The sequence below is a fragment of the Myxocyprinus asiaticus genome, chromosome 8 (genome assembly GCF_019703515.2).
Source record: "Myxocyprinus asiaticus isolate MX2 ecotype Aquarium Trade chromosome 8, UBuf_Myxa_2, whole genome shotgun sequence".
NCBI classification, from domain to species: domain Eukaryota; kingdom Metazoa; phylum Chordata; class Actinopteri; order Cypriniformes; family Catostomidae; genus Myxocyprinus; species Myxocyprinus asiaticus.
Genome location: NC_059351.1, coordinates 36765081 through 36786822, shown reverse-complemented (window position 1 = coordinate 36786822; position 21742 = coordinate 36765081). Strand labels below are relative to the sequence as shown.

The window sequence follows — 21742 nt, the reverse complement described above, 5'->3', positions numbered from 1 at the left end:
TCATTTGATCTTGTCATTCATGATGAAGACACCATTGTCTTTTTTTTTTTTTTTTTTTTTAAACAAATTTGATCTACTGATAAAATGTGCCATATAAATTTTTAAAGCATATCTCATACATTCGACGTAGTTTGCATTTGGCAAACACCCTGGACGGGATACAAGCAGTTTACAGGCATTTACAGTATAATGCAAGAACATTTGTAATTTATTTTGTACAAATATTATTAAATGTTATGCATGAACTCAAGTCATCTCGAAGTGCTTCATTTTTCAATGTGAATTGGACCTGCCAGTCAAAATGTTCTCGCTGCTATCAAAAGAGAGTAGGCTACAGGTGTACATTTGTAAATACTTCTGACCACACTTTATTTTACAGTGTCCGTGTTATACATATTGCATGTACATATAATTAATTACAACAAAGTTGCTCCACAAAATATTTATATATTATTAGGCTACATGCTGATCAATATTACTCTGTACTTAACTGTTATTAATTACACTGTAACATGAACACTGCAGTGTAAAGTGTGGACATATTTTGCATAGGTCTAATGAAGCTCCCTCTGAAAACGACTGAAAATAAAGATGATTATAAATGCACACTTTCTCTGTTGTTTATTTTGGTGTATTCAATCACTCTCTCCACGTGTATGTACATGTAGGTTCTATTAAACAGCAGACAAAAGGGCATTAGGAAAAAATGTGGAACTCTCACTGTTCTGTCCTGTTCTGTAATCATCTTAGTGTAAATGATAGTTTGTAAGATGACACTCGGCCTCTGAGTTTACGTTAGCTCTCATCTACACGCCCCCTTTCTGACAGTGAGCGCACTGGCTTACATAAAGCAGCGCGCTGTGTGCACGGAGGTGTGCAGCATGAGTCTCAACGGGAAAGTGGCTCTGGTCACCGGCGGCGCACAGGGAATCGGAAAAGCCGTGGCTGAAGCCCTCCTGGAAAATGGGGCAAAGGTTTCTATTCTATTTATGAAGTTGTTGTTGTTGTTGATTTTTTTTTTTTTTTTTTTTTATTTTATTTTTTTTTTGTCTTTTTTTGTAATTCGATATATATATATAAAAAAAAAAAAAAAAAAAAAAATTTATGGATTTATCTACGATACTTTCGGACAAAACTTTCCAAGAACCTATTTAGTATTTTTTTTTTTTTTTAACTGTTACAGTATCTTGGCGGGGTGTTGGGGGTGCCAATTTAGCGCACTGTAAGTATTTAACACTGTATTTATTAGCGTTCGCTGTTAATTTGTTTACATTTTGACAATTCAGATAGCACTGGTAGACCTGAATCAGTCTGTGGGGGAAGAATGTAAAAGCGAACTAGACGTACAGTATGGTGAGGATAACTGCATTTTTATCCAGTGTGACGTGACAGATGCGGGAAAACTGAAAGGTAATCTCAGTGAGTGTTTACATTACTGTGTAACTTTTGATTTTCTTTCTTTCTTTTTTTTTTTTTTTTTTTTTTCCTTTGGCATGAGGGCTTGATTCATCCTCTGCTTTGACAGAACTTGAAATCTCTGAAAGATACACTAATCCACTTAATTTTGTTTTTCATCTTATGCACACCTGTATGTGCAGCGCATCATATTCCTGAACAGAGTCTCATTGTTTGAGAAGTTAATTAAGCCGTGCAGACTTTCACAGGGCCTCAGGCCAACACAGAGGAATGTTCTTGAGCTTTTGAAAAGTTTTTGTCAACTTCCATTATTTCTTAAGCATTTATCAGTCGGTGATGGTGGTGAGAAGATAAGACATTGTACATTCATGTTCAACTTGTTTCTAACGACACAAATACTTTAGTTTAATGTTTCTTTGTGGAATGCTGCAGCTGCAAGTCAGGTGAGGGCATCTACAGGCACTGGCTATGCTGCCAACATGGACAGCTCACTTGGTTTTGATAATTGTTTCAGAAGGGGCCCTAAGGTTGGACCAACACCATACATAGTTACATTATTAAAACATGAGAATGTGTTTGACCTTATTTTTTCTTGATTTAGATACCTTCCAAAACACAGTCAATAGGTTTGGTCGATTGGATATTGTCATTAATAATGCTGGAATCAACAATGAGAAGAACTGGGAAAAGACCATTGAAGTAAATTTGGTGAGTGAAAAAAAAATATTCTGATAAAAAACTTGGTTTGGTCATGTTACATTTTTGAGTTTTAACTCAAACTCAGCTCATTGGACACGTCTCATGATTTACACAGCTAAGTGTGGATCACGTCACATTTTGTGCCTTAGGGCATAACATTCAACCGCACTTCAGAAAAGGAGTTGCAAATTCACACATACACACACGTTTTGTTTTATTTAATTGTGGGGACTTTCCATAGACTTCTATGGATTTTACACAGCTCTAACGATGACGTCTATCCCCTAACCATAACTCTACCCCTAAACCTAACCCTCACAGAAACCTTTTTGCATTTTTACATAAAAAAAAATAAATAAATAAAAAAAACATCGTTTTGTATGTTTACTAAGCAATTTCCCTCATGGGGACTGCTGGCTGGTCCTCACAATGTAGGTGATCTCAGGTTTTACTATCCTTGTGGGGACATTTGGTCCCCACAATGGAGGTTAAACCTGTATATATACAACACACGCATACACACACACACACACACACACACACACACACACACACACACAAAACTCCACCCCTTGTTTTTGATCCAACAGATTTCACAATATACATAAAATGGAGAGAGCAATACTATACAGTATGTCACTTTACACTAATAGGTTGCACTTTGGTGTCTCGTTACTTTTTTTGAAATATTTCCATTTACAGAGTTAATGAATCTGAGAATGGTTGCTAGTTTTGCAGAGGATATGATAAATCACTCAAAATATGTGTTTTATAATAACTGGCTAGTATCCCAACACAATGTTTTTACTCTCATTAGTCAACTTAGTATGACACCTTACACTGTGTGCTTATAATTTTTGCAACTGTTGTCCTCCTCAGACGTCTGTCATAAAGGGGACATATTTAGCCCTGGAACACATGAGTAAAGAGTATGGAAAGGAAGGAGGGGTTATCATCAATGTCTCATCTATGGCAGGTAAGCTTCTGATAACCTCATAATGTGTCCAACAAATTTGCATATGCTTGTTTTGACAACACTAGCCTCAAATTTCAGAACAACGTGTTCCGAGTGCAGTGCATTTGGGTTACATAACATTATTTGCCGGCTCATTAGCAATCTATACGAGTCAAATATTTGCTCACACTAAGGCAAATACTAATATAGTTTACCTGGTGAACAGACTGCTGTTGTGTCTGTTGCCATAGATCTGAACCTCCTGTTGAAAAATTAAACGACATGTGCAATAGTACCTAATTCTGCATTTCTGAATAAATCCTGTGCATTTATTGAAGTTAACAGTTAAATGACTAATAGCTTGCTTGATGATTAAGATGCAAACTATTCAGATTTATTATTAAAGGTCACTACAACACACCTTGTTTTCTAAGAATCTAGTCTTAAAGGAACAAAAGTAATATGAACAGAACAAGAGAAAGGAATAAAGCAAATCATTATAGTGTGTCACGATGACTAGCTTTCTGGCTTGCAAAATGATGACACTTCAACCCCACATTTGTGTCTGCTGTTACGGAAACATCCATTTCAATTCTGGAACATTGAAAGTGTGAGACTTTTCAAGAAAAAAAAATGCAATCATGTAGTTCAGGAGTAGATTAGTTTTGCACATTGGTTTATTATTACAATAATGAGACATCCGCTCCACTGCTTTGATATTTTACAACTCTGTACTCCATCTCTGCCTTTGTGATATAGCTGTGAAAACAAGCTCAGCCAACTTCAAGTTCCCTATCTGTCACTCACTCGAAGTTGGTGTCGATGTAGTGACACTAGGGGTCACTCTTGGGAGCCCAAGACACCTCTGGTCTGTGATAAAAGGCCAATGAAAATTGGCGAGTGGTATTTGCATGCCACTCCCCTGGACATACGGGTATAAAAGGAGCTGGTATGCAACCACTCATTCAGATTTTCTCTTCGGAGCCGAACGGTCATGCTCATTGAGCTGAATATCACTGTTCATTCACCTCTGCTGGATCTGACGGTGCATTTCAGCGGCTTCTCCCTCCCCTGCACTGGTGCACTGCAGAGAACGCCCCTGGGCGCTTCGGCAGAAAAACTAGAGAGTATATTTTCTGAAAGAGCATTATTCCCCTCTAAAAGAGTATATTTCTCTAAAAGAGCGCACACACGGAACGTCTTTTTAAAGACGCGTCTTTCTAAAGATGCTTTCCGATTGTGTGTTATTCCTGGTTGCGGTCGTTATCTCTCAACTTCGGATGGTCACGATCGCTGTCTTTCGTGTCTGGGCGTGACCCACACGGAAGCAGCATTTGTGAATGGTTCATGTTCTCACTGCGAGAACATGACCATGGCAACATTGCGGTCGCGGCTTGCTTTCATTTTCACGGCGAGTCTGGCTTCTTGTTCAGAGCTCACGAAGATGATGAGCTCTCGAGTGCAGCATCGGAGAGCGGGCTTGTCCAGTCGGATGCAGAAGCCTCAGCTGGGCTTCCCCCTTTGGGGACGATCGCCCAGTCACAGGCCGATGCCGAAATGACGGACATGCTTTCCCGGGCGGCCGCGAGCGTCGGGCTAGAGTGGAACCCTCCACTCTCCCCTGAACCCTCACGGCTTGATGATTGGTTTCTGGGCTCGCGGCACCGCTCAAAGCAGCCACGGCCCGCTCCAGTGCCATTCTTCTCGGAAGTGCATGAGGAGCTGACGAAGTCGTGGGAGGCACCTTTGACTGCCCGGCCCCGAATCTGCAGTTCCCCCACTCTCACTACCCTCGATGGCGGGGCGGCCAAGGGCTATACAGCGATTCCCCCGGTGGATAAGGCGCTCGCGGTGCACTTATGCCCGCAGAGTGCCGCCACCTGGCGTGGACGCTCTAAGCTCCCGTCCAAGCCCTGTAGGCTACAACCTCCGGGTGGAACCGGTTTCGTCCCAGGTAGTGGCACGCAACACAAGCGGATAAGCCCGGGATAGCTGGCCGGGTGTATCACTTGCACATAGCGCCTTCCACCTCCTTTTGAGCTGAAGACGTGCGCTGTTAATTCCCAGTAGTGTTCACAAACTTTGTTCCCTGGTTGACTTCCTCCGAGCCCTGTGGCAGTCGAGTTTTCGGAGAGACTCACTTCCGGCCCAGTACACATGCTAACTAAGAGCCCTGTTCTGGGGTAGGTGCTCCGCATGTGGCGGTTCCCTGTAAGGCTAACCCCATGCGATCTATATCCTCCGCTGGTTCATTTCCCTGCTGGCAAACTGCGTCTTCCTTGGGCAGAGCCCCTCTGCCCCAGTCTCCATGTTTGTAGTAACTCCGCAACCTTGAAGGCTCTCCACATGGTTGGAAAGACCATGTGACGTATTCTTCCACTTAAATATCCCCCCATCTCTTTGGGCGAGGTGTGGTCTCCGTGGTGTCTTCCCCTTGGGAGGGACACCGCCCGACTAGACCTGGCGGCCCAGTCAGATAATCCCCCTTCTTTTTTAGGGAGTGGAAAAAGAGAAGGGGAAAAGAGGCCACGAATGGGTTAAGCCTGTCTCTATCTTTGGGTAGTCGACTTGTCCCCAAAAAGGGCCGTTCGACACTCATAACTGTTCGACACTAAAAATTAGGGGAGGTTGAGTGTCGACCTGGTGTGCTGGCTATGAGGCACACAGCAAGTCTGCCCACCACACACTGCCAGTTCACGTAACACAGTTCAGCCTTGTGGCGTTTTGTATAGGGACCCCTAGTGTCACTACATCGACACCAACGTCGAGTAAGTGACAGATAGGGAATGTCATGGTTACTGGTGTAACCTCCGTTCCCTGATGGAGGGAACGAGACGTTGTGTCCCTCCTGCCACAACGCTGAACTACCCGCTGAAACGGCTCCTCAGCATAAAACCTGAATGAGTGGTTGCATACCAGCTCCTTTTATACCCGTATGTCCGGGGGAGTGGCATGCAAATACCACTCGCCAATTTTCATTGGCCTTTTATCAAAGACCAGAGGTGTCTCAGGCTCCCAAGAGTGACCCCTAGTGTCACTACATCGACACTAACGTCTCGTTCCCTCCATCAGGGAATGGAGGTTACACCAGTAACCACGACGTTTTCCCTGTGGCCCGCCTGGGTATGAGAAATATCACCAGTTTTTTACTCAAAGCAGATGCCAAAAAATCATATGAGAATTGTAAATCAATAGCAAAACTGTTATCATATCAAAGGGAACTTTAGTTATCCATGTGCCATCAGATACTTTGTGTTGTGGTGCCATTGTGCTGTTGGGAAGTAGACACTGATTCAGGAGACTGTGTTTGCGTGACTTAATGGAAGATATGGTGTTGTATGTGTACATGGTGAATGATGAATAATGGTCATCATGGCTGAATAACCCTCACTGCAGTCCAAACAGGTTTTTAATATTTGGAATCCAATCAGCCTTTTAATTTTAGAAAGAGATGGGGTAGAGGAGGGTTTTCTTCCCTCAATGCCTCTCAGGCTTTTTCTAACTAATGTAACATGTGTGATTACCCCTTTTGTGAGGGGAACAACTTTGTGACTATGGTAATGCACAACCTTGTCTCATAGGATCACCTTCCTATACTTCAGTTTTTGCAAAAAAGAAAATTGTGCTTAGCTCATATGTATTGCAGCAGTTTTCTGGTGAAATGATAACTAGAGGTGCACAACAACAATGACTTTTATTCCCATTCACACAAATCACCAGTAAAACAGCAGATTATCAGTTCATAAACATGTACTTTTCACCCTGTCTGTCTTACAACATCTAAACACCTTTACTAGCGCATGACTTGTAAGGAGATACATTTGAACAATTGCATTACATTTTACAGTACAAGGTTGTTCAAGCATGATCACACTGCACCGCAGCTCAACTGATGGAGCGTTACACTTGCGATGCGATGGACCAGGGTAGAAGTCCAGAAGAGAATACAAGTCAAGGATGAAAGAGTCGTAGAAGAACCACAATATTGGTTGCTTCAGTAATTGAGTTTTTACATCACATTTGCTTTTTGTGACACCTCAGGTTAGATTTAAGTTCAAGGTTTAGGGTAGGGGGGTCCGTTTTGTTCATTTAAAACTCATTAGAGCAAACAACTTTTTACTCGCTTTTAGCGCCACAAAGTGGACTTTTCACTTAGAAACGTCTAGAATATGTGTAAGGAACCATGTAATATCAGTTTACAAAAATGTAGCCACACTCAGGTAATTTTCATGAGATCAGGCTGGTAATGGCATCTATTTTTCTTGCACTTGTAACTTGAGATTGATGTTCATAGGTCCAGGGTTTTCAACCAGATTTTCAAACACGGACCCTTTAATGTATTTCAAAATGTATTTCTAAATGAGGTACATTAATGAACTGTTAAGCTTTGTAAAAGGTAATAATGTTTGTTAAAAGTTATTAATATAAAGTTACTGTATAATATGACATTAGTAGTTCCCCCTAAACTGGCTGACAGTCTGGATGGGCATCCCTGGGTCAGTAAAGATTGAACACCCCTGTCTAAAATAAATGTGGTTATATAATGCAAACGTTAAAATGTTCTGTCTCGATATGCACTATAGTAAAAGTGTTTTCATGCCATAAGATAGTATTGTGTGAGGAACAGGGTGAAAAGTAAGTGTTTATGAAGTGATAATCTGACATTTTACTCGCAATTTGTGTGCAAGTGAATAAAAGTCGTTGTTCTAGCGCAACAAACCACTTAAAAATAATTTTATGACTAGTTTGTTTTTACAGTTTGTACTTGAATGCCTGCCAAACAAAAATTATAGTTTATTATTATTATTCTTTTTTTAACATGAGAAAGAGTGGCTGAATGAATTTTAAAAGGAGATTTCAACGAATATGTAAATTGCTATCACAAATATTAGGAACATTACGTTAACATACACAGAATAGATGCATGGCACTGTCTGTTAAAGTAATCTCAGTACTGTATTTCATATTTATATGATACTTGCAGCTGAACTGTGAGTGGTGCTTTGCCAGACAAAGTTTGATGTCAGAGGCCCAGATCTCTATAATTCAAATTGCACCTCTTTTGTTGGCACATCTCTTTCCCAGCTGTGGTATGGAATAATCCCCATGTCCAACATATGGTTTCGGAGCAAAGGAAGAGCGCGGAAATCAGCATATGTTAAAACTCTTTTGGCACATGTGCAGCAAAATTAACTGTGCTAAATCGAAACATGTTTTAGTAGGATGACCTCATTGTTTTGTTTACTCTTTATTACGATCTTACCCCTAAATTAATATGTTTACAGACAGGAAAGCTCTGAGACTCTCGAAGAGCAGCTAAAACAGCTAGAATGTGAAACAAAGCCTTCCTTTGTGCAAAAGTGGGTTATTCGCTGGATGTGAATAAATGTTGTGTTTAGATTTGTTCATCCAAAACACGCAAGAGCTGTTTAATTGTAAATACTGTCTTAGCTCTTTGCCCCGGTGCCCTTGGCTGCCCTGGTTTGAAGCCACTTGTAAAGGTTGTTTATCATAACAAAGCCTGAAGGTTACAGGAAATATTCTCTCTCTCTCTCTCTCTCTCTCTCTCTCTCTCTCTCTCTCTCTCTCTCTCTCTCTCTCTATATATATATATATATATATATATATATATATATATATATATATATATATATATATATATATATATATAACTCACTGCTCCTACAATAACATTCCACATAAGATAAAGGATAAGTTTACAGCAGATATTTCTTGACAAGATGATAGGAGAAAAAGCAGGTGGCTTATCCGCAGCAAGTTTGATTTATATAGGTCTATAAAGAACCAAACTGCTCAATAAATTTTGGAATTACTTGGAAAACTAATAAAGGATTAGTTTAGGAAATTGTGTGTTTTACAAGATCCACTTCAGTTTAAACAGGCACAACAGCCATTAGCTTTCTCATGCTTGAATTAAAGGAGAAATTCTCAGCCCTGGAAGACTCAGAGTTTTTCCATGACAAAGTAATTGTGAATCCGTCACATGTCTCAAAAAGATGGGACCCTTGTGCTTCTGAACCACGGAGGCCCTAGTGGTACCCCTGGAGTACCAAAATTCTGGTTACAAAACCTTGTTTATCAGCCCCTATTAAAACAGTAGAGGTTTCATTCAGTCTATGGTACTGATCATGTAGCATGAACTTTCATAACTTGCTGGATGGTTGGAATTAATGTTTGCTTTGTTTCCTTCCAGCATTTCTCCATTCTCCTCACCAACCAGTGTACACAGCAACAAAGCATGGGGTGATTGGATTTTCAAGAGCCTTGGCTGTGCGTACATCAATCCTGTCTCACCAGTTTACACAGTAAAGTTTATTGGACTCATTTGTAAATTATTTTTCATAAAAATGGTACATTCCAATCTACTGCACCTGACAACCAAACCGGCCGATCAAGTGTGGTTTTCCATGTGGAACAAGCACAGTTATGTCCCCCCAAGAGAGAATAGTTGTGCTTGTTCACAGATAGGATCACTCACCCCTGTGTGTTGACACATTCTTTGCACTGTGTGTGTAATTTAGGCTGACCGTGTTTGGACACGTTTTGTTGTCAGCAGGACGCATCTGAACAGGGCAATTATGGAGTGAGGATCAACACACTGTGCCCAGCCTTTGTCGACACCCAGCTCCTTCGCACTGTAGAGCATGAGGAAACAATGGGCAAGTTTGTCAAGTACAAAGATGAGTTCAAGGAAAGGATGGACAAGTACGGTGTTCTGAAGTAAGCAGAGTTCAGCTGAACCACCATTTCACAGCAAAAAGAAACTGCTCTGGTTTTAATGAGTGTTTGGGCAGGCAATGACAGATTCCTCTAGATCAGGGTCGGGAGCCTTTTTTCACTAAGGAGTCAATTTTTTAATTTTTGGTTGATGCATTTTTTTCAAAAGAGCCACAGCACAAACTAATAATTTACTATTTTCAAAAAACTTCACTTCCCTTTTGGGCTGGGCGATATGTAAACAATGTTATGATATGTATGACAAATTCAGGAGAAAGGAAATCAAAACAGTGTCATTGACTTCAGGCTTTGCAATTGCACCTACACTTTCTGCAGGAAAATTATCTCTAGAAAGTTTTAAACGATCATGTGTTGGTGAATGGTGAGACACCCGTCAAGCCACTTGATTTTTAACAAAGAGCCACTTGTTGCTCGTGAGCCATAGGTTCCCGACCCCTGCTCTAGATACACTGCAGTGGCAGTCTCTCTGCACAATTTTGTTTTCTGTCAAGACCCATTTGGACTCTTTTTTTGTGACCACGCAATGACCATGCACTATGTCTTATCCAATATCCATGACAGTGCCAATTCTAAGTGCAATTTTTGTGCAAGCAAAAAGCACAAATGGGTGTGGGTGGGAGTGTTTGCGCTATCTATGTGTGCATGCGCACAAACTGTGGGTGTACTCTATGTTAATGAAGTGGAGCAAAGCACAATTTGATGTTTTCCTGAGAAATGGGTCATTGCGCTGAAACTTTTGAGAAGCCTATAGTCCCTGAGAGACTGATGCAGAGCATACAACACAAACATTGCGTTAAGGAGCAGCGCAGGTGACAATACACTCAAAGAGCATTTACATTGATGTTGCTTGACAGGGAATTTAATATATGATAGTATGCAGACAGTGCAATAATGAGAGAAGAACCCTGGAATTTAATTGCACTTGACCCAGCCCATTAGCGCTCTGCGTTCACAATTTCGCCAATCCATTTGCGCCTAGACTTAGTGCACGCTTGCACAAAAAATATCTAAACTTGCGCTTAAGGCATTGTGCTCAAAAATAGGTCCCTGTAAGTTACATGTAAAAATTACAACCCAGTCCTGTGACAAGTTGTAATAATACAATAAGAAATGGCAAAATCGTAAGAAATCAAGTTGGCTCATACAAAAACATACGACTTTTGCTCCCACTGAGAAAAACAAATGAACCAGTCAAAAATGTTATAACGATTTAACCCAAACTTAACCCTAACCATGATTTAAACAGGAAAATCACTGTTGTGTACAACAGAAGAGAAACATTGGGGTCTGAATGACCATCCTTATGATTTTTCTCATTTAACCCCAAACTTTACCCCAAACCTATGCATAAAGTGTTACCCCATACCCAAACCCTAAACTTAACTATAATTTTTATTAGGAAAATTACTTTTGTATACCAGGGAAGAAGAAACACATTTGTAGAAACAAGTTGTACCTTTTTGTATGAGCCAAGTTGTACATAATATTATGAGTTCACTATCTCATACAAATTACTGTCAGGAGTTGTCAGGAGAATGTTGCAAAAATCAGTGAATCAAGCTCTTTTAAACCTTTAATGAGGTTCATTCTGTAACACCAACTGATTAAAGGTGGATTAATTAGTATGTTTTTCTTGCAAGATTTTTGACATGCGTTTAAAGTTTGACCAAATCAAACTCCTCCACTCCAAAATGTAACTTGAATTATTGCATAGCTGGCACATTATTCATGCTTTTGTAATTTGACTCACTGGCAGTATGCTTCTGGTATTGGAGGTATTTCCAAGGTAGTTTTTTACTAGTTATCTAACTGGTTTGTATGTGTTTCCTATTCACATGTTTTTCCCTGTGCCAGAAAAGTTCTCGGGCTCTCTTGTGGGGTGAAGATATGTTGACAAGAAATCAAATCACTTTTATTGTCACACAACCATATACACAAGTGCAACAGTTGGTGAAAGTCTTGGGTGTAGTTCTGAGCAACATGGCAGTCATGACAGTGATGAGACATATACTAATTTACAATAAACATCAGATTTACACAACACAATTTACATATCTAATAAACACATAATTACACACAACACAATATACAAATAATAATATACAATGTACAGTACACAATACACACAATATAGAATACACCTTATACAAAAAAAATAGTATATATAGTATATATAAAATATACAGTAGGTTGTATTGTACTGTATTGACATTCAGGCTGTCGGTTGATAGTCAGTTGCCAGTGTGTTGTTAATTATGACAGTCCAGTGTGAGATAATAAGATTAATAAAGTGCAGTGCTGATGTATATTGATCATGAGAGATCAAGAGTTCAAAAGTCTGATTGCTTGGGGGAAGAACCTGTCATGAAGTCGGCTGGTGCAGGTCCTGATGCTGCGATACCACCTGCCTGATGGTAGCAGTGAGAGCAGCCCATGGCTCGGGTGGCTGGAGTCTCTGATGATCCTCCGAGCTTTTTTCACACACTGACTGGTATATATGTCCTGGAGGGAGGGAAGCTCACCTCCGATGATGTGTCTGGCAGTTCGCACCACCCTTTGCAGGGCTTTGCGGTTGTGGGCAGTGCTATTGCTGTACCAGGCAGTGATGCAGCCAGTCAGGATGCTCTCTACAGTGCTGGTGTAGAAACTTGTGAGGATGTGGCAGTTCATTCCAAACTTAATCAGCCATCTCAGGAAGAAGAGGCACTGATGAGCTTTCTTCACAACGGCCTCAGTGTGGATGGACCATGTGAGTTCCTCAGTGATGTGGACACCGAGGAACTTGAAGCTGCTGATTCTCTCCACTGGTGCTCCATTGATGGTGATGGGACTGTGTTCTCTGTCTTTTCTCCTGAAATCCACCACAAGCTCCTTTGTCTTGCTGACGTTGAGGGAGAGGTTGTGCTCCTGACACCAGTGTGTCAGAGTGTGCACCTCCTCTCTGTAGGCTGATTCATCATTGTCAGTGATCAGACCTACCACCGTCATATCATCAGCAAACTTAATGATGGCATTGGAGCTGTGTTGCCACACAGTCGTGTGTACAAGGAATAGAGGAGTGGGCTGAGAACACAGCCCTTTGGGGCTCCAGTGTTGAGGGTCAGTGATGAGAAGATGTTGCTGCCCATCTGGCGTCTGCATGACAGGAAGTCCAGGATCCAGCTGCACAGCGAGCTGTCTAAGCCCAGGGCCCGGAGTTTCACATCAAGCTTGGAGGGCACTATGGTGTTAAATGCAGAGATGTAGTCTACAAACAGCATTCTCACATAAGTGTTCTTTTTTTTCCAGGTGGGATAGAGCAGTGTGTAGTGTAGATGCAACGGCATCATCAGTGGAGCGGTTGTTGCGGTAAGCAAACTGCAATGGGTCCGGTGAGGCAGGCATCACAGAGCAGATGTAATCTCTGATTAGCCTCTCAAAGCATTTGCTGATGATGGGGGTCAGAGCAACAGGATGCCAGTTATTTAAGCAAGTGATTTTGGATTGCTTTGGTACAGGCACATTGCTGGACGTTTTAAAGCATGTGGGGACCACAGACAAGGAGAGGGAAAGGTTGAAAATGTCCGTAAAAACAGCAGCCAGTTGGTTCGCGCATGCTCTAATGATGCGGCCTGGAATACGGATATTCACCTGTCTGAAGGATTGGGTTACATCCGCTACAGAGACGGAGAGTGAACTAACCTCTGTAGCTTCGGCCGTGACAGCTCTCTCCATGATGGTGGTGTTATTTCCCTCGAAACGAGCATAAAAATTATTAAACTCATCCGGGAGAGAGGCAGCATTGTTCATGGCAGAGTTTTTATTCCCTTTGTAGTCCGTGATGATATTAATTCCCTGCCACATGCTTCTAGAGTTGGTGGTGTTAAACTGTCCTTCAATCTTGTCGCTGTACTGGCGTTTGGCTGCTCTGATAGTTTTGCGGAGTGCATAACAGGCTTGTTTATGCTCCTCCACGTTCCCAGAATTAACAGCGGAGGTCCGCGCATCAAGTGCCGCATGAACATCGATATTTATTCATAGCTTCTGGTTGGAAACACGTTACGCTATCAGCATATACCTCGATGTTGTCATCAGAGGCGGACCAGAACATCTCCCAGTCCATGTGATGAAAACAGTCTTGTAGCGTGGAATCTGATTGGTCTGACCAGCACTGGATCGTTCTGAGGGTTGGTGCTTCCTGTTTCAGTTTCTACCTCTAAGCGGGCAGAAGCAGAATGGAAGGGTGGTCTGATTTGCCAAATGGTGGGCGGGGGAGGGATTTGTAGCCATCCCGGAAGGGAGAGTAGCAATGGTCGAAAACCCGGTCCCCTCGTGGGTTGAAACTGATGTGTTGGTGGTATTTTGGTGCGATTGATTTGAAATTGGCTTTGTTAAAGTCCCCGGTCACAATGAACGTGGCCTCAGGGTGCGTGGTTTCCTGCTCACTTATACTCCCATACAGTTCCTTGAGTGCCTGGTCTGTGTCGGCTTGTGGCGGGATGTACACAGCAGTGATAATGACCATTGTGAATTCCCTCGGTAGCCAGAATGGTCGACACAGAAGCATAAGAAATTCCAAATCAGGAGTGCAGAAAGACTTGATAGAATGTATGTTCCTCTGATCACACCAGGATTTGTTGATCATAAAACATACACCACCACCTCTGCTTTTACCTGAAAGGTCTTTCGCTCTTTCCACTCGGTGCACAGAGAACCCCGTGGGTTCGATGGCTGAATCTGGAATCTCAGCAGACCATCCTGGTTACTTTTGTAACCTCCATTCCCTGATGGAGGGAATGAGACATTGTGTCGATGTAGTGACACTAGGGATCACTCTTGGGAGCCCCAAACACCTCTGAATTTGAAAAAAGGCCAATGGGATTTGGCGAGTGGAATTTGCATGCCACTCCCCCCGGACATACGGCTATAAAGCTGGCTTGCAACAACTCATTCAGAATTTAACCTCATAATGCCTCTCAGGAACCTGATGATCAAGTCGTGCTTCCCCAGAAACTTACCATCTACTGCATCGTGATGTGCCGAAATGGCGGCTACATACACCTTCAAGGTGGAGGGGGACAGCCGCCCCTCCAGCCTCTCCTGCAGGAAGGAAAGCACCGATACGACTGTGCATGTCTGGGGGTCTTTGCGTCGGGAAGAACACCACTTAGCGAACAGACACCACTTCAAGGCATACAGGCACCTCGTAGGGGGAGCCCTAGCCTGAGTGATCGTGTTTACCACCGCAGGTGGTAGGCCACTTAGGTCTTCTGCGTCCTGTCTAAGGGCCAGACGTGGAGATTCCAGAGGTCTAGATTCCAGATGGTGCCCCGTCCCTGAGAAAGAAGGTCCTTCCTCAGGAGCATTCACCGGGGGGGGGCTGTCACGAGGAGCATGAGGTCCGAGAACCACGTCTGGGTGGGCCAGTAGGGTGCTACTAGGATGACCTGCTCCCCGTTCTCCCTGACCTTGCACAGGGTCTGTGCAAGTAGGCTCACTGGGGGGCCAGCTGTGTGCCAGCACGTCTATACTGAGGGGTGCCTCAGTCAGGGCATACCAAAGCGGGCAGTGGGAGGATTCCCAGGAAGCAAACAGGTCTACCTGTGCTTGACCGAATCGACTCCAAATCAACTGGACCACCTGGGGGTGGAGTCTCCATTCTCCCCTGAGAATAGCCTGTCGTGACAGCGCGTCCACTGTGGTGTTGAGGCAACTTGAGGTGATGCAAGTTGTGACATGCAACAGGAGTGTAGGCCGCCTTGGAGGTTGATGTACGCTACCGTCATGCTTGCCCTGGATCAATGGCCGGAGCCACCGCAGGGTGAGCAGTACTGCCAACAACTCGAGGCAGTTGATGTGCCAACACAGATGCGGGCCAATCCAAGAGCCAGCGACTGCATGCCCATTGCATACGGTGCCCCAGCCCATCTTGGAGGCATCCATCGTAACCACGACGCGCCTGGAGACCTGCTCTAGGGGAACCCATGCCCGTAGAAATGGTAGGTCGGTCCAAGGGCTGAAGAGGTAGTGACAGATCGGCGTGACGACCACGCGATGTGTCTCGCAGGTCCAAGATTTGCCACAACCCACCGCCTTTCTTCGGTACGATGAAGTAGAGGCTGTAAAACCCCTTCTTCATCTCGGTTGGAGGGACAGGCTCTATCGCACCCTTCCGTAGAAGGGTAGGGATCTCCGCACGCAAGGTAGTGGCGTTCTCGCCCTTCATCGAAGTGAAGCGGACGCCTCTGAACCTGGGCGGGTGCCTGGCGAACTGAATCGTGTAGCCAAGTCGGACGGTCCGGGTCAGCCATCGCGATGGGTTGGAGAGCACAAGCCACGTGTCCAAACTCCAGGTGAGGGGGACCAAGGGGACAATCACGTCGGACGTAATGGCGGGTGGGGCCTCGCGGCGGGGCGGAGCCTTAGGCGCCACGTCGAGGGGGCTCGAGCCCCGTGGCGTGTTGAGTCCAGGGACATCGAAGCACTTTCCTGGCTCCTGATACCCACCATAAGACTGGCCAGGGAGAGGGGAGGAGGAATATTGTCCCCGCAGTCCATCGGAACCAACCATGTGGGCATGTTCATGCTACAGCTGGGCGCGCAGGGGCGGGGGCCTGCCGCTGGAGTGCCAAACCTGCCGAAATGGGACGGTGGTCGTGATGACGGCTGTGCACACCAGATATGTGACCCAGGGAACAAGAAAAACACTCTTTTGTTGAACTTTTGGGTACCGCAGCCTCTTGGGCATACGCCAAAATAAAATGAAACAAAAGATTCTCCTCCTGGCCCTCCACCGGGGGATGGAGTGGTCTGTCCACCATCTCCAGAGTAGCGGGTCTCCTTGTCCCTGGGTCACCCTTCTCAGGGGTGCTTCAAAGCCTTCCTCGGGTTCTTGGTGGCCGGCCGTGAGAAGTCTGCTTCCTGCGGCCATGAGACGTCTGCACGCTGGGGCCGGGCCGTGGGGGTGGGCTGCGGTGGAGCTGGTGTTGTTGCTGCAAGAGGACGCCCTTGGTGACGAGCAGACGAGGTGTGGGGTCTTGAGCCACGCCTGGGCAGGATGTGTTGAATAGCCTCCGTCTGCTGCTTCACTGCCGAGAACTGCCGGGCAAAGTCCTCGACGGTGTCGCTGAACAGGCCAACCTGGGAAATGGGGGCATCAAGGAACCATGCCTTGTCAGCCTCTCGCATCTCAACCAAGTTGGTCCAAAGGTGGCACTCCTGGACCACCAGGGTGGACATCACCTGCCCGAGAGAGCCTGCCCATGACCTTTGTCGCCCAGAGAGCGAGGTCGGTCGCCGAGCACAGTTCCTGCATCAATCCCCGGTCAGAATTACCCTTGTGAAGCTTTTTTAGCACCTTGGCTTGGTGTACCTGCAGGAGAGCCATGGCATGCAGGGCGGAGGCGGTTTGTCCAGCAGCACCATAGGCCTTAGTCACCAGAGATGACGTAAACCTACAAGACCTGGACAGGAGCTTCAGGCGCCCGATCCAGGTGGCGGCGCTCTGTGGGCACAAGTGCACTGCGAGCACCTTATCCACCTGGGGGATCACCGAATACCCCCTGGCTGACCCACCATCGAGGGTAGTGAGAGAGCGGGGGAGCTGAAAGACGGGGATCGGGTAGCAAAAGATGCCCCCCACGATCTCGTCAGCTCCTCATGCTGCTCTGGGAAGAAAGGGACCGGGGCGGGGCATGGCCGTGAGCGGCGCTCTGGCCCAGGAACCAATCATCGAGCTGTGAGGGTTCAAGGGAGAGTGGAGGGTTCCACTCTAGCCCGACGTTCGCGGCCGCCCGGGAAAGCATGTCCGTCAGCTCCGCGTTGGCCTGAGACTGGGCGACCATACCTGAAGGAGGAAGCCCAGCCGAAGCCTCCACGTCAGACTGGATGAACCCGCTCTCCGATGCTGCGATAAAGAGCTCATTGTCTTCCCGGGCTCCAAATAAGAGGTCGAACTCGCCCTGAGACGAGCCGGCGGACTTATCCGAGAGCCCGATCGGGGCAAGCGAGTGTGCTGAGGAATGGGAGGTCCGTGGGGGGTTACCCAGCGGAGATGCACCCACTGAAGTCCCCAAATCACCGCCAGTGCTAACCTGTGTGGTCTCATACCCGTAGGTAGAAGGACCGAGGCGGGGAGCCGCTGGGGTAGCTTGCCCTCTTATGAAGGAAAGCCACAACCGCAACGTTGCTATAGTCATGTTCTCGCAATGAGGACATGACCCATTCATGAATGATGTCTCCACGTGGGCAGCGCCCAGATGCGTAAGACAGCGATTGTGGCCGTCAGACGCGGAGAGATAACGACCGCAACCAGGAATAATACATAAACAGTAAGGCGTCTTTAAAAAGACGTTCCGTGAGTGCCACTCTTTTAGTTAGAAAATATACTCTTTTTTGAATATATACTTTTGTTCTACCGAAGCACCCAGGGGCGTTCTCTGCACTCCGTGGGTGCAGAGGGGGAGAAGCCGCTGAAATTCGCCTTAAGATCCAGCAGTTTGAGGTGAAAGTAGCGAGATTGGATTCAGTGCACTGAACACAACCGCTCGGCTCCGAAGAGAAAATCTGAATGAGTGGTTGCGAGCCAGCTCCTTTTATACCCGTATATCTGGGGGGAGTGGCATGCAAATTCCACTCGCCAATTCCCATTGACATTTTTTCAAAATCATAGGTGTTTGGGGCTCCCAAGAGTGACCCCTAGTGTCACTACATCGACACAACGTCGAGTGAGTGACAGATAGGGAAATCCAAGTTTCCATAAGGCAGATAATGCAGCAGTTCCTCGTCTCTTGTTGGAAAGACATCCGCGCTCTCAGCTCGCAGAGCTTGTTGTCCAGAGACTGAACATTTGCCAGTAGAATACAGGGTAGCGGGGGTCGATTTGCGCGACGTCTTACTCTGATGAGAACGCCGGCTCTTCTTCCCCTTTTCCTTCTGCGTTTCTGCAGCCAGGCTGCCCAGACAAAGGGCTCCGCTGGTGTGTTTGTAAACAATGGGTCGGCATTGAGGTATTTAAAGTCCGGTTTACGGTGTGCAATTGCAGAACCAATGTCCAAAAGTGTTTGTCTGTCATAGCCAATAAGGCAGACAACATCAAAAACAAAAAATATAAGCACTGTAAACAAAACAAACAAAAAACTGCAATGTTGTGTCAGAGCTCGCAACGCAGCAGCCATACTCGGCGCCATCTTGAGTCCAGATAGTGACTAGAACATAGTGAATATAAGATTAGGTGAAGTGACTCATTTCACAATAAAATAAAATGTATTGCTTTGTTAAAGTCAGAGTGTTTCTTTGCTTCCTGAAGGTACATCATAAAGTACAACTCTCTTTGTAAGGTTTGCTTAAGGTGTTCTGAATTTTGTTTATTGCACACAATGCTACAGGCAGTTCTACAGTTAGAGATTTTGATTTTGTTTTGTCTCTGTGTGTACTGTATATCTATAGACCATCACTGATTGCAGAGGGAATGCTGCGAATCATAACAGATGAAAGCCTGAATGGAGCCGTGATGAAGATCACCTGCTCTAAAGGGATTCACTTCCACACCTACGAACCTCTTTCAGCTTGAAAATGGTGCTTTTATCAAGCCATTTCTGTTTATCTCTTTCTCTCCACTTCTTTCCTCAAAAGGACCATTAATTTTATTTGAGTCCAGCACAAACACCTCAGTCACTAGCTGGCATGTTGGAAGCCAGGCATGTTTTTATTATTATTATTATTATTATTATTATTATTATTATTATTATTATTATTAGCATGGCTAAAATTTGGAGCATTCTGGGGTTTCTCAGAGTTAAGTAAAACACCCTGCTGTATAGCCTGATTAAGACATAAGTAGGGAAGGTGTGGATTTTGTAAGAATATCCTATTTATCATTTCAGTTTTGTAAACCAAAATATCTTTCTAAAGCTGTTTCCTTTTCTGAAGTGCCCTTCATCTTTAATGTGTACAGAACTGTTTTTACTGTAAGTGACTGTTTAAAAAAAAAAAAAAATCTTAATATTTATTAAATATTACATTACTGTTCCATGGATTATATAATACCTCAAGAGCCCCAAAACCAACTAATATATATAAAAAAAAAAAAAAAATTAAAAAAAAACTTTGTGCCAAAGAGAATATCCTAGGATTTTTATTTTGCATAAATCAACAATAAACTTCTGAAAAACAATGCAAATTATACATCTTTATTATGTTTTTAATCTAAGATATGGTATTAATGTACTTATTTGTTGTAGCTGAAAAGAGACAGCATAGTCTTAGTATTGTCACCCATTTAATCAAAAATGTCTTTTATAGATATAACACATCTAGAGTACAATTCCTGTGAAGGCAGCTATCAGTCTGGCTGTCGTAACTGGGACATGGCATTGCATGCATTCACACAGACTAAAATTTCAATCCCTCCTTCACTCCATGTTCTTGTTTTTGCTATTCATTCTTCCTCCATCATAACTGTTATGGAATTTAAATCCTGAAACAAGTGTCACCTGGTAGCTGTGTTTACAACCATGAAAATCTAATATGCAGGAATCTGCACAATTGGCTGAACTTACCACAGAACCAGAAATGGATAAGTTCTGCACTGTATGTTAATATGGGTTATTTCCAAGGCAAAGATATTTCAACCTAGCAAGTTACGCTGCTAAAAAAAAATTAAGAATAGATGGTTTTCAATGAAAAGTCCCAAACACAATTATATATAGCCTATATATATATATATATATATATATATATATATATATATATATATATATATATATATATATATATATATATACTGGTGGCCAAAAGTTTGGAATAATGTACAGATTTTGCTGTTTCAGAAGGAAATTGGTACTTTAATTCAGCAAAGTGGCATTGCACTGATCACAAAGTATAGTCAGGACATTACTGATGTAAAAATACAGCACCATCACTATTTGAAAAATGTCACTTTTGATCAAATCTAGACAGGCCCCATTTCCAGCAGCCATCACTCCAATGCCTTATCCTTGAGTAATCATGCTAAATTGCTGATTTGGTACTAGAAAATCACTTGCCATTAAACACTGCTGTAAGCATTTGGTTCATTAAATGAAGCTTAACATTGTCTATGTGTTTGTTTTTGAGTTGCCACAGTACGCAATAGACTGGCATGTCTTAAGGTCAATATTAGGTCAAAAAATGGCAAAAAAGATATAGCTTTCTCTGGAAACTCGTCAGTCAATCTTTGTTTTGAGGAATGAAGGCTATACAATGCTTGAAATTTCCCCCCAAAAAAAAAAAAAAAAAAAACTGAAGATTTCATTAAAAGGCGTACACTACAGTCTTCAAAGATAAAGGACAACTGGCTCTAACAAGGAAGGAAAGAGATGTGGCAGGCCAGATGTACAACTAAACAAGACGATAAGTATATCAGAGTCTCTAGTTTGAGCAATAGATGCCTCACATGTCCTCAGCTGACAGCTTCATTGAATTCTACCCGCTCAACACCAGTTTCATGTACAACAGTAAAGAGAAGTCTCAGGGATTGCAATGTAAAAGCCACTTTTGAAAAAAAGAAAAAAAAAAAAAAAAGAAAAGGTTAGCGTGGGCAAAGAAACACATACATTGGACAACAGATAATTGGAAAAGAGTGTTATGGATCTTAACCCCATTGAGCTTTTGTGGGATCAGCTAGACTGTAAGGTGCGTGAGACGTGCCAGACAAGACAGCCACATCTATGGCAAGTGCTACAGCTTGGGGTGAAATGTCACCTGAGTATCTGGACAAACTGAAAGCTAGAATGCCAAGGATCTGCAAAGCTATCATTGCTACACGTGGAAGATTTTTTTTTTTTTCAATCATACTGCAACTTGAAATATTTGTTTCAGTTATATTATATAATGCTATTAAGCTATGAATACGCTATCATTTCTATCAGAAAGACTCGCAGACTTGAGTGAAAT

General features: G+C 43.7%; 1 protein-coding gene across 4 annotated transcripts; it reads left to right on the top strand.

Annotated features, from left to right (window-relative positions):
* Positions 1–863: 863 nt before the first annotated feature.
* On the top strand, positions 864–20547 carry LOC127444986 (15-hydroxyprostaglandin dehydrogenase [NAD(+)]-like). 4 transcript variants are annotated; one of them, XM_051704674.1, is made up of 7 exons: positions 864–974; positions 1287–1419; positions 2018–2124; positions 2995–3091; positions 9285–9361; positions 9645–9811; positions 19256–20547. In XM_051704674.1, the coding sequence occupies exons 1-7, from the start codon at positions 882–884 to the stop codon at positions 19377–19379; spliced, it is 798 nt and encodes a 265-aa protein (XP_051560634.1). In that variant the 5' UTR covers positions 864–881; the 3' UTR covers positions 19380–20547. The 4 variants fall into 4 exon arrangements, with proteins under 4 accessions (XP_051560634.1, XP_051560637.1, XP_051560636.1 ...); XM_051704677.1 differs by having other exon boundaries at positions 881–974; positions 1287–1410; XM_051704676.1 differs by having other exon boundaries at positions 881–974; positions 9648–9811.
* Positions 20548–21742: the final 1195 nt, after the last annotated feature.